This window comes from Suncus etruscus, chromosome 10 (assembly GCF_024139225.1).
Source record: "Suncus etruscus isolate mSunEtr1 chromosome 10, mSunEtr1.pri.cur, whole genome shotgun sequence".
Classification (NCBI taxonomy): domain Eukaryota; kingdom Metazoa; phylum Chordata; class Mammalia; order Eulipotyphla; family Soricidae; genus Suncus; species Suncus etruscus.
The window spans coordinates 60,408,278-60,423,634 of NC_064857.1; the positions used below are offsets into that span (position 1 = coordinate 60,408,278).

The 15,357-nt window shown below is 43.1% G+C and overlaps 1 protein-coding gene across 1 annotated transcript in view; it reads left to right on the forward strand.

Annotated features, from left to right (window-relative positions):
- RTTN (rotatin) overlaps positions 1 to 15,357 on the forward strand; it is a 117,646-nt gene that overhangs the window by 65,398 nt on the left and 36,891 nt on the right. The window contains exons 30-33 of the mRNA XM_049781666.1: positions 1,720 to 1,878; positions 3,478 to 3,549; positions 10,841 to 11,030; positions 12,540 to 12,631. Coding sequence (XP_049637623.1) covers positions 1,720 to 1,878; positions 3,478 to 3,549; positions 10,841 to 11,030; positions 12,540 to 12,631 — 513 coding nt within the window. The remainder of the gene's footprint in view (positions 1 to 1,719; positions 1,879 to 3,477; positions 3,550 to 10,840; positions 11,031 to 12,539; positions 12,632 to 15,357) is intronic.

Below are 15,357 nucleotides of genomic sequence, written 5' to 3' on the forward strand. Positions count from 1 at the left end.
GGGAATTGAACCCAGGTTTGTCCCAGGTCGGCCACAATCAAGGCAAATACCCCACCACTGTGCTATCGCTCTGGCCCCTCTCAGTGGGTTTCAAGGTCAGGACAACTGGGCGAAGGTCCCATCCTCCTGGCAGATGTTTCTGTGTGGACTCTGGTGCTGTTAAGGATGGGAGCTCCACAAGACATTTATTTTTTAATTTTTAAAATTTGCTTTACTTATTTATTTTTTTGAATTACAAGTCTTTCACAATTATATTTAAAGTACATAGTGACAGTGAAGTAGGGCCATTTCCACCACCAGTGTTGACCTTCCTCTGCCACTGTTCCCAGTGTGCGTCCATACCCCCACACTTAGCCCCCTGGACAGCTAGTAGAACAGGTCCTTTTCTACAACACTTTATTGATTTGCTTGTTGGTGTTTGGGCTACACCCAGCGGTGCTCAGGGATCACTTCTGGTGGTGCTTGGAATACCATATGTGGTGTCGGAAGTCGAATCCCAGTGGGCTGTATACAGCAGGGCAGGTGCTTCAAGTAAGACATGGTTTTAGAGTCTGCTGTCCTTAAGCTCATTACTTGTAGAGTTATTTATTTATTTTTTTTTATCTAAACCTGGAGGTTTCTTTTCTTTTTTTTCTCTTTTTTTTGACTATACTTGGTGATGCTCAGGGGTTACTCCTGACTCTGTACTCAGGGATCACTCCTGGCAATCCTCTAGAAGACCTGTATGGGATGTAGGGGATCAAACTCAGGTTGGATGCTTGCAAGGCAAGTGCTCTCCCCACTGTGCTATTGCTCCAGCCCCTGGATTCTATTCTTTAAGCACATTGAACTTGGTCTGGTTTGACTAGGGAATGACCACATTCATTTTCATTACCTTGCACTTGCACTTTCAGCGGCACTTTTCTGGAATCAGAATTCAGGTGTTCTCAACATAACATGCATACTTGAGTCTGTTGTACTGTAGCTGATTTGTTATACAGCTTCTATCTTATTTGAAACATTTTTCTTTAAAAAATAATTCTTTTTTGGAATAATACTAAGTGCCTTATAAGAAGGTAATTCTCAATGATTTTTTTTTTTTTTTTTTTTGGAAAAAAGTTCAGAGAAGTTGAGCTTGAGCTGACTTAGAGGATATATTAAAAGATGAAAGTAAGTAGAACATAATAGGCACCATCTTCAGACACTGTGGACAGATAGTTCTTGTTCTCACAAAATATACAGGGTATCTCTACTTCCCTAGGAAAAAAGACTCCTGAGCTGGCTTTCTTATTTATATTTAACCTAGTTTGGACTTTCATAACACTTGGCTTTTACTTAACTTTTATTTTCCACATTACTCATCTCTTGAGTTTTTGAAGAATCTACCTTTACTCCTAAATTTAGGATATTATTTCTAAAAAGTGTCTTTCATCACTTAGGGTTTTCAAGACATGGCATGTGCTACTAAGTGGGATTTTTTTTTTCTATTTTTATTGGGTCACCCAGCAGTGCTCAGAGGTTACTCCTGGCTCTATGTTCAGAAATCGCTCCTGGCAGACTCGGAGGACCATATGGGATGCCGAGATTCAAACCTCCGTCCTTCTGCATGCAAGACAAATGTCTTACCTCCACGCTATCTCTCCTACCCCGTGGGATCATTTTTTGCAGCAAAGAAATTTCATGTTGATGCCAGGAGGAGGGCTTCTGCGTATGACCCTCTCCTTTCTCTCTTCTGCCCAGGTCCGCTTCACTTCTCTGGGTCTGGGAGCTGCACTGACCACCCTGGAAGCTGGCTGTGTGGCCTTGGCAAGCAGCTGCCAGAACATCTCTGGTGGGCTCTGGGGGACGGTGCTGAGCATCCTGCTGGACCAGTCTGAGTGCAGCTTGGTTCGCCGGGAGGTGAGTCTTTCCCTGGGCCCTGGACCCTGGGGCTTTCTCTAGTCAGAGAAATTCATGCTGGTAGGACCCTGCTTAACCCAATCTTGACTCCCCTCCAAGATCTAGGGACTCACCATTGGCCATTCTATCCTGTTGCTAAAAAACCAAAGAGCAGAAAACAAAGGTACTTGGTCATGTTTAGAGTCCTTTTTTCTGATTAGGTCATAGGAGATGGAAGGAAAGCAGAAGACGATCTCTTTTTAGCTTGCTATGCATTTAAAAAGTAGTTCCTAGGAAAAATAATACTTAGGGATCAGAGGGATAGTTTTGTATGGAGGGCACTTGCCTTCCTCAGGGCCGATCTGGGTTTGATCCCTGAGCACAGAGCCAGGAGGAGTTCTGGAACACTGCTGAGTATGGCCCCTGCCCCTCAAAAACCAAAATAAAACAAGTTTAGATTACCTTAACATTTATGGGCCTCTGATGTTTATAAAACTTGAATTAGAATAGCTGTGGTCTTTCTATTACACTAAGAAAAATTAATCTCTTAGAAATTAAATCCTCTTTAAATTCTTTTTGATCAATGGGGGTTTTCTTTCATGGCTGCTTTCACCTAAGTGAAGATCAAAGCAGTAAAAAAGAAAAAAAAAAAAACAGGGCTTAGAGACTTCAAGAATTGAGCCCAGGGGCTAAGCGACAGCACAGCAGATAGGTCATTTGTCTTGCATGCAGCTGACCAGGGTTTTATTCCTGACACCCCATATGGTCCCCTGATTACTGCCATGTGTCACTCAAAAACCAAGGACAAAAAATAAGTAAGCCCAGCATGAGCAACCTTGTGCTCCCAGATCAAATGGACTAACCTCCCTTCATAAACCTCTTACTTAGTTGCTGCGATTTCCAGGGAAAAGCATCTATTTAGACCCTCTACTGATATCTTTCAATTTGATATTTTGTTTAACTAGCCCATATTTTTAGTGTTAAGTTCTAGGATTCCTATGTAGATTTTGGACATGAACCCAAACACAAGTATCTGCTCCAGTCAGCGAGATTATCATCTTATTTTGATGTTTTTCATCAGCTGTGTTTCAACATGTAACTTTCTCTTGATCAACTTGAGAGGTGTGTGTATGTCTGTGTCTGTGTGTGCGTGTGTGTGTGTATGATCTATAAAGCAGTGAGCATCATTCTTAAACGGCTATAAATGCTATAGCACCAGCTCCACCTACTGAGCGGGTCAAGCGAGTGGGAAAGGTCTGGTCCCTCTCTGTCACTGCACATGCCCTGAGCATAGAGCCCAGCCTGTCCCCTGAGCACCACCCCCAAGCTGTGGCCCCCAAACCCAACACGAACCAACCATACAACAAATAGACCCTCCAGGAAAAAAAAGTTTTGAAAATAGGAAAAATTTTAATTCCTGAACTAATGTCAGGCTCTGTTAAGTCACCTCCTAAAAACAAGTACAGTTGGTTAGTTTTCATAGGACAGTTCAGCAGGTACCATCCATTGGGCAGGAATTACTTTCTTTAAAAACTAAACGATGATATATTGGTTATTTCAGATCTGACAACAAGGTGGCAGTATTGACATGTTTTTTACTTTTTTTTCTCTAAATCTCAGGCTGCATTTATTCTGCAGAATCTCCTTGTGCTTCCAATGCCTTCAGAAACCGTAAAGGATTATACTTGGCAGGTGAGTGACTTAAAATAATGACCAGCTCTGTCATGTTCAAAGTCATTTTATGTGGGAATAACAGCAGCTAAGATCCTTCACTGTGTACTAGGAACTTTCTGGGAGCTTACCAATGGTTAAAGTTGTGTGACGGCTTGAGTTGAGAACTGTTTGTCCTCTTTCCATCGACCAAGAAAGTTGAGCTTGGAGGGTATTGAGTTAACCCTAAGCCTTGCACCATAATTCGAGGCCAGAAATTATTTTCCTTCCCTCATTGTGACCACTCAGACTTTATAATGTGAATGCAAGTAGAATTAGAGTCAATTGCATACTGTTGTCGACACTGCTTTTTTCTTTTCCTGGATAAATACGCAGGGAGGGTTTGAATCAATTTGTTTTTCTTTTAATACAAAGTTGTTTTTTTTTATGTTAGATGATTAATTCCTAATTTTGGGGTGGGGGGTTGGGCCACACCCAGCAGTGCTCATGGGTTACTCCTGGCTCTGCACTCAGGGGTCATTCCTGGTGGTGCTTGGGGGAACTCTGTAGGATTCTGGGGATCAAACCCGGGTCAGCAGCGTGTAAGGATGCACCCTCCCCACTGTGCTATCGCTCCTGCCCATCCTAACTTTTTTTTTAATAATCTGCTACTTGATCATCTAAAAACTGCAGCCAGCAGGCTCTTTTGTAGTGCTCATGAGAAAAGTCGCTTAGCTGGGCCATATCCTGGGACTGTCGGGGTTTAGGGGGCCTCTGGCAGAGAACAAGTTGGCTCTGCCCCTCTCCGAGCAGGGGAGCCCTTTTCCATGGGTCCTCAGCTTTGCCTTCATCCAGCCTGGCCTGTGCTCCAAGAACCACAGTCACAAAGCTAGGGGAGCATGCTGTGATTTTGCTGGCTCTGAGCCCGCTTCCAGGGCTCAAAACTCGTATTTGGGGCCTCTGATCTGGCCTCTCTCCAATCCCATTGTTGATAGAGAGCTGTATGCTCTGTGTTCTGGCTAGCGAACGTGCTTCTCACTCCTGCTTTATTTCCTTTCCACATTTCCATTGGATGATTAAATTAGTACTTTTATGGTGTTAAGAAAAAAATTTTTTTTTAATTTTATTAGAAAAATAAGTTTGGGAGGCTGGAGCGATAGCACAGTGGTAGGGCTTTTGCCTGGCACGCAGCTGACCTGGGACAGACCCGGGTTTGATTTCCAGCATCCCAAATGGTCCCCGAGCCTGCCATGGTTGACTTCTGAGTGCAGAGCCACAAGTAACCCCTGAGTGCCCCTAAGTGTGGACCAAAAACAAAACAAATAAAAAACAACAACAACAAACATAGGTTTCATAGAAAAGTTGCCTGGGTTGTATGAGAATTTTTAGGTTTGTTTTGTTTTGGGGCCACATCCAGCAAAGCTCAGGAGTTACTCCTGGCTCTGCACTCAGGGATCATTCCTATGGGAGTGAGCCTGGGTTGGCTGCGTGCAAGACAAGTGTTTCCCCTCTGTGTTATCTCTCCAACCTGCACGGATATTTTTTATATGCCTTCCTCATACATCAATTCCCTTAATGTTCTAATTTTATGAAATTAATATTAATACTGTCTAGTATTTTTTCCCTGAGCTCTGAGCATGGCAGATATAATATTCCTTTTTCCCGACCCACTGAAGTGTGCAAGTCTTAGACACAAGCCTTTTCCTTGAGCACAATTAAAATTCTTCAAGGTTGAAAATGATTCAGATGTTCCCAGTTGTTCCACTAGTGCCCCCCCTTCTTGTGGGGGGTGTGTGTGCTTGGACCTAACCCAGCAGTGCTCTAGCTTGGGCACTGCCCTGAGCACTTGTGGCCCCTCCTAGTAGGGCTGGGAAGTGTCATTATGTCCTGGACTACTTGGCCCACTGCATCCCAAGAGTCTCTTTGGCCCTTGACAACAGAACTGGGGGTCTTCTTAGAGAGGCCTTTTCTCCAGGTCCTCCCTATCTGATGCTAAAGTCAAGGTATCACTAAAGTCCACCTGGATTCTGGGGCTTTGCAATGTGTCAGTCATCTGTGCTTTATAAGTTTTGTTTGTTTGGTTTTTTTTGTTTTTTGGGCCACACCCGGCGGTGCTCAGGGGTTACTCCTGGCTGTCTGCTCAGAAATTGCTCCTGGCAGGCACGGGGGACCATATGGGACACCGGGATTCGAACCAACCACCTTTGGTCCTGGATCGGCTGCTTGCAAGGCAACGCCGCTGTGCTATCTGTCCGAGGCCCGCTCTATAAGTTTTGTAACTTGACTTGCGTGCTCTGTCCTGCTCAGACTTTGGAGCACGTGTCCTCTTCCTCCTCCTTTTCCTCTTCCTCCTCCTCTTCCTCAGGGGATATGAGGGACATATTTTGTCTCCTTACTCCTGTGCCTAGCTCCTCTGCATGTGGTGTTTTTGGGTGCGGGGCCTGTCTTTACTGTGAGTTGTTTTTCTTTCTCAACTAGGGCTGCTGAGGGACTTTGCTGATTGATACCCATTTCCCATCAGCCTTTCTCTCGTGGTGGGCCTTGGGGTTGTGACCAAGTTCGAAGCCCCTGCTGCCTGGCCAGCATCCCATACTCTTTCTGTATTCCTTTCTGCCCGAGTATCTATTGTGGGTATGTTTACACCCGGTGAACCGTGGATTCCTTGTTTCTTTCAGGCCTTGGTCTCTTCCTATCATAGTGTATGCAGATGTTGGGGTGCGCCAGTGTCCTAGAAGGTGCCTTTGTGAAGATTGTGTGTCTGCAAGTCTGCATCAGGGTTTGAAACTGGGGGCCAGAGTTAGTACAGTGGGAAAGGCACTTCCCTTGTGACAGACCTGGGTTCGATTCCTGGCATCCCATATGGTCCCATGCCAGGAGTGATTCCTGAGATCAGAGCCAAAAGCATGTCCTGATGGCCCCCCCAAACATCACGCTTCTCCACAAAAACAATTTGCTTCAGCTCCTCTTTGCTCTCTGATATAGCAGTATGTCCCAGACTTCTCCAGCCTCAGTTAAAAGCCACACCCAGCTGTGCACAGGGCTTATTCCTAACTCTGTGCTCAGGGATCATGCCTGGCAGAGCTTGGGGGTTTGTCTGTCATGCTAGGGATCAAAGCTGGACTGGACCATTTGTGTGTAAGCAAGTGCCCTCTCCACTAACATTTCCCTGATTTGTACAGCCTGCCAGTTTACCAGTTTAGTGTTTCTTTTTTTTTTTTTTTTTTTGGTTTTTGGGCCACACCAGTGACGCTCAGGGGCTATGCACTCAGAAATCGCTCTTGGCTTGGGGGATCATATGGGATACCAGGAATCGAACACAGGGCTGTCCTGGGCCAGCTGCATGCAAGGCAAACACCCTATTCCTGTAGTATCACTTTGGCCCCTACAAGTTTAATGTTTCTAAGAGTTCTTGTGCAGTCTAATTTTCTAAGTATATGTATCACCTGCAAATATTCATAGTCTGACTTCTTTACCTGTTTAGGGATTAGACAAGAAAGAGATCATAAGGGGGTACAGTTTGGGAAAGAAGTCAAACTCTTAACTATGCTTTTTGTTTCGCAGAGTTATTGCTATCTCTTCATGCCCATCTTTTTTTTTTTTTTTTTTTTTTTTACCATCTCTGCATCTGGGGATTTTTGTTGTTGTTTTATTGTTTGTTTAGGGACCACAGCCATCCATGCTCAGGGAGCACTCCTGGCCTTGTGCTCTGGAATTACTCCTGCTGGGTTTGAGGGACCCATATGGAATGGCTGGGATCGAACCCTGATTGGTCCCATGTAAGGCAGGTGTCTTCCCTGCTGTACTGTCACTCGAGCCCCACATCTCATCTTTGATATTCTGGAATTATAATAATTGAGCCCTTTCTTCATTTCTTTTGTGTGACATTCAGTAAGAACCTTAATTTTAAATAGGAGCTTTCTTTTTAATCGTTTGGTTGCTTTTGACAATTTTTTTAAGTATTTATTTGCCTTAAAAATGACATTTTCTTTGTGTTGGTTCTGTTTGATCTTTTGACAAATCATACGAGCTCTCTTTGAATTGAATTTTCTTTAACATTTCTATTTCTTAGTCTTTATTTTCTGGGATATTAATTCCTTTGTCACATCAGAATTAGTTTAACTTCTTCAATAGACTGGATAATTTGCACCATGATTTATAGGCAGAGGGGGGGAAAAACAGGCTCTAAAGAACTAGTTGGTAGATTGAACTTTAAATTTATGTCTCTTCCCAAGAAGAATCTCGAGACCTGATTACAGTCGTGGTTCCGAGGAGTGGGGGAGGAAGAAAGGGCCGAGAGATCCCTTCCATGGCTCCTCTTCCTGGAGCTTTGGAGCTGGGTCAGTGAGCCTATGACTCACGTAAGCAGAATTCCTGAGTGGCCTGACTTTCTGGGGTATCGTAAACAAACAATAAATCAGTGTTCATCAATAAAAAGGGGCTGGAGCCATAGCACAGCAAGGTGGGCAGTTGCCTTCCATGTGGCCGACCCAAGGTTAAGAAGACACATGCGGGACTTCAGAAATAATGTAAGCCCCCGGTTTGTGCTGGTCTGTGGCTGAGGTCACCAGCTTCTTCTTCAGACATATTCTTGTCACTTTTTTCACCCTCAAGGACCATTTTTCTGTTACCAGACTGTAAATTTTTGCTTCTTAATAATATATATCATATGGCTCTACACTCAGAAGTCACTCCTGGAAGGCTCGGGGAACCCTATGGGATGCTGGGATTCGAATTGGGGTCTGCCCTGTGTTAGTCGCGTGCAAGGCAAATGCCTTACCACTGTGCTATCGCTCCAGTCCCTTCATAACTGATACTGACAGCAATAAGATAATGTGCCTTATTGACTACCTTGTGTTCTCCTGACCGAGTCTTTTCTTTAGTAACAACACAGAAAACGTGATTTCTAGGAACACATTACTTAGGAGTAAGTATACTTAATGTTCACGAGATGATCTGTTATGTTAACGCAACAGGCTGTGAAGCTCTACCTCAGTTCTGCTTTGTATTCACAAGTAGAATTCCTCATATGGAAAACAGTGTCAAACCAAAGGTGGGTTTCTTCTGAACATTCGGCAGCACCTTCTCCAAGCAGATGGTTGGACCCTTACAGGCCTTTGCAGAATCAAGACTCAAGCAGATTTAAGAATTTTCAGAACCTGTTTCCTCTATCCTTGCAGTTTCTATTCCTTCCGTTACTTTTGGTAAATCTTGGTGAATTTTGGACCATGGCTGTAATTCAGCAAGTAACAGTATAGTCATAATTCTGCCATTCTGTTCAATGAACAAAATAATCTGACTTAATTTGTAATCACATATTACAGTATGTTTCTGGACATGTTATGACGAAGTTTAAAATAATTCTGTATTACTTGGCATTTTATTTTGTTTATTTATTTATCTATTTATTCGTTTGGGGGCCATACCTAGTGGCGATCAGGGATTACTCCTGACTTTGTGCTCAGAAATCACTTCTGGCAGGTTTGGGAACCATATGGGATGCCCGGGATCGAATGTGGGCAAATGCCCTACCCTCTGTGATATCACTCTGGCCCTTTCTTGAGAATTTTATCTTAGTTATTTTCCTTTTCTTTTTCTTTTTCTTTTTTTTTTTTTGAAGTTAAATATAGCTATTACATAAACTTAGCTAAAACAATTTCTCTTTCAATATCGGTCATTGGTGCCTTCCTTTGAAGTATCTTTGAGTGTGTGTGTCAGACAACTATGGTGATTCTCGTGTACTCGACTTGATGTAGAATGTTAAATTGTGATGTGCTTTGGGGTAAATCGCTTCTTGCTAAGATAAATAATCAAGTGAGTGGCCTGTTCTTGTGGCAGAGACCATGATTGCTAAGTGGTGCCGAGTGCTCACTCTGCTCATTCTTGCCCTGTTTCTTCTAGGCCACTGAATTTAAGGTGACCCCAGTGGCCAGCACATGCTGGTGCTTCATTAGATAGTTGTGTTTCTTATTAAGGGTACAGGTTTGTCTCTTCTGAAATGGAAGTGCACAGGGTCGGGCAGGTTTGTCCAGACACAACAAAACATTGTAATCGTAAAAGGCTTCTGCATTGGAGCAAGGTTAAATGACAAGCAAGGATGTTGCCAGAAAGGAATATTGGTGGAATAACGTGTCCTTGGTTCACTCTGCTTTGCAGTGAGGCACTTTTTCTTCCTGGTTACTATGATCCAGCATATCTCTCTCTCTCTCTCTCTCTCTCTCTCTCTCTCTCTCTCTCTCTCTCTCTCTCTCTCTCTTTCTCTCTCTCTCTTTTGCTGGAGAGAGAGTGGTGAGAAAAAGCATAATCACACACAGTTTGAATCATAGTGATTCAAAGGTTTTGAGTATATTTTGAATAGGTTTCCTGTGGACACTTAGATTTCTCTTTTCTTTCTCTTCTGTTTTTCTGCCAGTTTCAAAATCTTTATTGCTGTTTTTTCAAAATGAAAAATGAACATATAAATATAAAACATGTCCATTCACACATGAACACATAACATATTCACACACGAACATATAATGGGGGAGTTATTTGGAAATCTTCAGCCAATTTCCATTTGCTTGCTTGCTTGATTTTCAGTCAATATTGAAATATTGATTGAGCCATTCAATATTGCAGGGAAAGTAATGAAAAGTTAGGATAGTATAGAAAAGTTTATTTTCTTTTTGGTTTGGGGGCCACATCTGGTGGCATTCAGAGACTACTTCTGGCTCTGCATTCCTTCCAGGCTTTGGGGACCATATAGGATGCCGGGGATCTAACCCAGGTCGGCTGTATGTAAGGCAAATGCCCTACCTGCTGTGCTGGTGTTTTGGCCCTATATAAACTTATTTAAAGGGGGGGAAAAATGCCAAGAGAGAGATGAAAACTGCCTTGGCAGAGCTGTCCTCGGTTTCCTTGGGGGAAAGTGTGTTAGCACCTTCGCCCACATGTGTCCCCGTCAGGGTTGAATGATTATACCCGCAGAAGTGGAATTAGCAGCGACCATGCTCTTAACAGTGTTCGAGGTTTGAAAAACATTGTCTTGGTTTGATAGTCCAGGCTGAAAACGACTCTTTGTGCAGTCTCTGTGCTTCCATACTGGTGGCGATGCCTTCCCAGCTCCTAGAAACTCAGAAAGCTAACTGGCTCCTCCAGCTCTCGAGATCTCAGCATCAGCACCACACGGGGACTGAGAGGGCCAGGGGCATTGGCTGCCCAGGATCTTTCCACTGTGACCCTGGGAAAAGCAGAATGCAGCTGGGGGCTTGGTGCAGCGACAGGGCACTGCCCGGGTGTGCCCGGGCAGCGCTGAGTGGGTGTTCTCATCGTCTTCCTCTCTCCACCTTTCTCACAGGGCCCCTGTGTGCACGATGAGGACTCGGGCCTGGCGCTGGTGGGGTTGCCGGCCCTGCAGGTGCTGCTGCGCCACTGCCGCTTCTATGAGCACCTGGCCCACATGCTGCAACATCGCTTCCTGGGTTTGTCCACGCTGCCACCGCCGAGGCCCGCTGTGGACAGCACCTCGACAGGCCGTGACCCTGACGGTCAGTCCATCCTCCTCTGGTACACATGGGAAACTGGCCACTCCACCCCACTCCCCCTTCAAACCCGCACCCCCAAGTCTTCTCTCTCTGCAGAGATTTTGTTTGTTTTACCCGATTGTCTTCATTGATTATGTACGTCGTTGTTCTCCACTTGCACTAAACATTGCAGAAGCTTTTTGGAATGTTATGAATTCTTTATGGAAACCATTTTTAACGGCGTATTAATGTTTCATGAGTTTCTTTGGGCATGCCCTTCAGAAAATTTACGTATTTTTCTTTATTTTATTTTATCTATTTCCTTCTATTATACTGATACTTTAGGGGAGGTATTTTCTAGGATGCCAAAAATGTGGCCTGTTTCTGCATTGGCTACTTGGTTTTGCCAGAATGTGCCAAGTGATGTGTGTTAGCTGTGTTGCTGCACTGATCTGAATATCTTGCTGAAGCCTTTTTGTTTCTCTCTGTTGATAGTCACTTGGATTTCCCAAGTATGTCAGCGTAGAGTATTTAAATGATGATCATGCTTTTACTAAGTACTTTAATGACAGAACTAATATTTTAAATTAATTTTGAAGTAGTTTTTAAAAATCTTTGGCATTTTCATATATTCGGGGAAGGTGCAAAATTGTGGAAAAGGTTCTCTTATATTAATAGCAATTTATTATATTTGCCCTCTCCTGCCATGTCTGTACATATGTGTGAAGGAAAAAAATCTATATACTTGATTATAGATATGTGTGTTTTCAGGGGGGACAGAGGCTGGCCAGTTCTCAGTCATTACTCCTGACTGTGTTCAGGGATCATGCCTTTCACATGATGGGATGTTGGGGATTGAACCCAGACCGGTCATGTGCAAGGCAAGCACCCTACCTGCAGTACGACCTCTCCAACCCCATATAGATATTTTTAAGCTATTTCAATACAAGTAATTGCTGACTTGAGTGAAGTTCACGTTCAATGTGATGTTTAACTTGCCTCTGATAACTTATATGTGAAATTTTCACTCGTTTTCTTGCTTACTTGTTTTAGGAATTCATAGGAAATAGACATTTGATGAATTTATTTTTGTGTGTGTTTTAGCCACTTAAAACAAATGCCCCTTTTAGGAGTTCTTCTATATTTGTGTTGCTCAGCCTTGAACTCAGTTCTCTCACCATCTTCTGTGAGCTTATTGGAACCTTCTTCTAACCCTGATTTGGGCAGTTGATAACTTGGATTGGGACTCTGGAATCTACTTTAATAACTAGTTTGATAACTGTTTGGTGAGGTTTTCAATGATTTTTATGCCTGTTCAAATTGAAAGCTGGTGTTAGATTAAGCTAAACAAGTCAACAGTTATGAAATTCTTTGTAAGGCTTGTGTATAAATATATATATAATTAAGAATATTAAGAACTAGCCGGTCTCTCTCACTCCTTAGTCCTTGAATGGTTTCATGAGCGGAATCCTCTGTCCAGAATTAATTTCAGCACCCAGAGCCTGATTCTTGTCATTGTTTCTCTTGTTCCAGGTTTAGACGACTCGTTCAAGTTTTGGGGTACCCCGTCCCGGATGTCCATGCATGACCAAGACCCCAGTTCTCTCTCCACCTCAGAAACAATGGTATCTCTAAAGAATGTCCACTTTGTGTGCTTCATTTTGAATGTCAAAAAAACCCATATCTGAGTTGACAGAGTGGCAAGATCAAAGTGGGCCTGGAATTGGAAGATCATGAGGACAAAAGTTGGCCTGGATTGAAATCACTGCGTTGTCCATAGAGCTATACTGAACATTCTATCAGAGGAAATGGCCATTGCTGTTTGGAATAGAAGTAGAGCTTAGTAGTGTAAGGAATCAGATCTCACATAATTAATTATGATTTTTTACTATGAAATTGGGCATAAGGGCAAGCCAATTTACTTGTTATTTTATAATTATTGTATATATTGTTTTGTTTGTTGGCACATTTGCCGGTGTTCACACACCACTCCTAACATGAGGGATGTTGGCCCCTTGAAAAGCAAGTGCCTTATCTGCTGGACCATCTCTGCAGCATCAGGACAAGACGGTTTAGAGAATGATAACCCAGTCAAAAGATTCCAGTGTGGCACTGAGATTTTCAAACATATTTCTAAATACTTGTATCAGAAACTTTCTTGAGGATCTGAAATGTCTAAATTTTTATATGCCTGCCTACCTGTTTTCTTCGTTTTACTTATTCAGATGTTTTAGCACATGCAAGTTGTTCAAAATAATGACAGATATTAGGCTTTATTTTTATTTCCCAGATAGATGAAGTAACTTAATCTCAACTGGAACATATAACTTTCCATTTTAAATTTTAAAATGTTCTTGGAAGCAGTTACTATATTTTAGGACCTTTTCAGAGGGTATCCTGTTTTCAGGAGAAAATAAAATAGGAGATTAAATAATGATACAAGAATGAATAAGATTCACCTCCTGCAGTTTTTCAAGTGATGGGTACATATTGCTGTCATTGTAAGAGATCTTTCTGGTTTTGGAAGAGTTTCTGTTGATTGCTAGATTGGAATTGTTTGTCCAGAAAAGTAGATGGTTCCACTAGATGTCATGCTTTCCTTTTCAAGCTCAGATGGTATGTATCTTTGTTTCCAGAAGAGAAATGATGATTTTGGTCAATACAAGAGGGTCTTATTAACTGCATGTTTATCCCACAGAAGGGCATGACAGTGATTCTGCTTGTCAGAAGGTCTTTATTCTAACCTTGAAATCAGTGCACTCCTCAGTTCTTTGGTACTAGCAAGTACTTAATAGGTATTTGGCTCTGTTTAACAAATGACTCTAATTACTCTTAACAGTAAGTTGCTGTTATTTTACATATAAAGATAGGTAGGAACAACAAGGAAATCAACATTTTTGTATTTATTTTATAGTAGCATATATATTTTAGAGGTCAAGATATGAGCTTTGCCATGAAAAGCTTTAGAAATATTTATGCTTGTTATTAAAACTCATTTTCTAATGACAGCTCAATATCTGGTGGCACATAGACTTTTAGCAACATAAGCCAATAATGTCATTTATAAAAATAAATTCTTACCTACAGTTCTATCAGCTGGGCTTCTTGCAGCTTCTTATAAGCTGACATTATTTCTCTGAGCTCAGGGGGTGGTTTGCCAGGAGGAATTTGGGCATGGTGACTGCATCTCTCAGGCTAAAGAAGAGAAGGCAGCTTGTTTGTATGTCTCTCTCCCCATATTGCTTTTCTCCGGAGGACACTACCTTTCGCCCACGGTTTTGACTGACATTGAGCCTACTGGCCTTCTTTTTCTTTTTTGTTTTGTTTTTTGTTTTAGGGCCACACCTATCAGTGCTCAGGGCTCACGCCTGGCTCTGGACTCAGAATTTACTCCTGGTAGGCTTGAGGGACCCTGTAAGATGCCGGGGATTGAACCCAGTCAGCCACATGCAAGGCAAATAAATGCCCTCCCTGCTGTGCTGTTGCCTGGCCCCATGGCCTCTGTTGTCTGTTTTGTGCCTTTAGTGCTTGCTAGGAACTGCCTGGGATTGTCTGAGGAAGACGAGCCTAGCTGCTTGGCAGAGGCTGGGATCAAGATGGACGGGCCTTGTCACCATAAGTCATTTCCCCAGTCCAGTGGCTTTTGTCCAGCTCAGAGACCTGGTCCCCTGCGGTGGAGCTGGGCATTTTGGAGGCCCCTTATTCTGTCGCTTTTGTACATCTCCATTATGGACTATGCTAGGTCTTTTTCCCCATGTTAAGAAGAATCCTATCAGGATATTTATGTTTTATTCTCCAAGTACAGTACAGGGGTGAAAAAGGGGAAAGATTCCAGGGCCTACTGGCCTCGCACACAGTTCTGGTGTAGTCCTGAGGCCTCTAGAACCTCTTGGGTGGTCTGGGGAACCCCTAGCAGCTATGCTCCCTCATCCTCATCCCTAGGTTGGACCCATTGACCTGCTTGGCTAGGACCCTCCAGGAGGGCCTCTCAGGCCGACAGGATTCTGAGGTTGTTTTAAGTGTCAGAGATTCAGATAAGAAGGATATGGACATACCTCTGAGTAAAGAATTCGGCTCCAGTGTAGGAATGACTCTGGCCAAACAGCGGTTTTTCTCAGAATGGGTTTATAATAGGAAGGGGAGAAAAAAAGTCAGGAAGCCAAAATCCAGCAGCTTTCAACCAACCAACAACAAACACATCTAACCAACCAGCCCACCAAGGTTGGGTTCGTACTCCCCACACCCCTTCTCACATAGATACCGGAATCTCTTAATGAGTGGTTTCTTTGCTCTTAGAAGGATAGACCCCTTTTTCGGGAGTGATATCTCAGACCTATGTACATTAGTAATG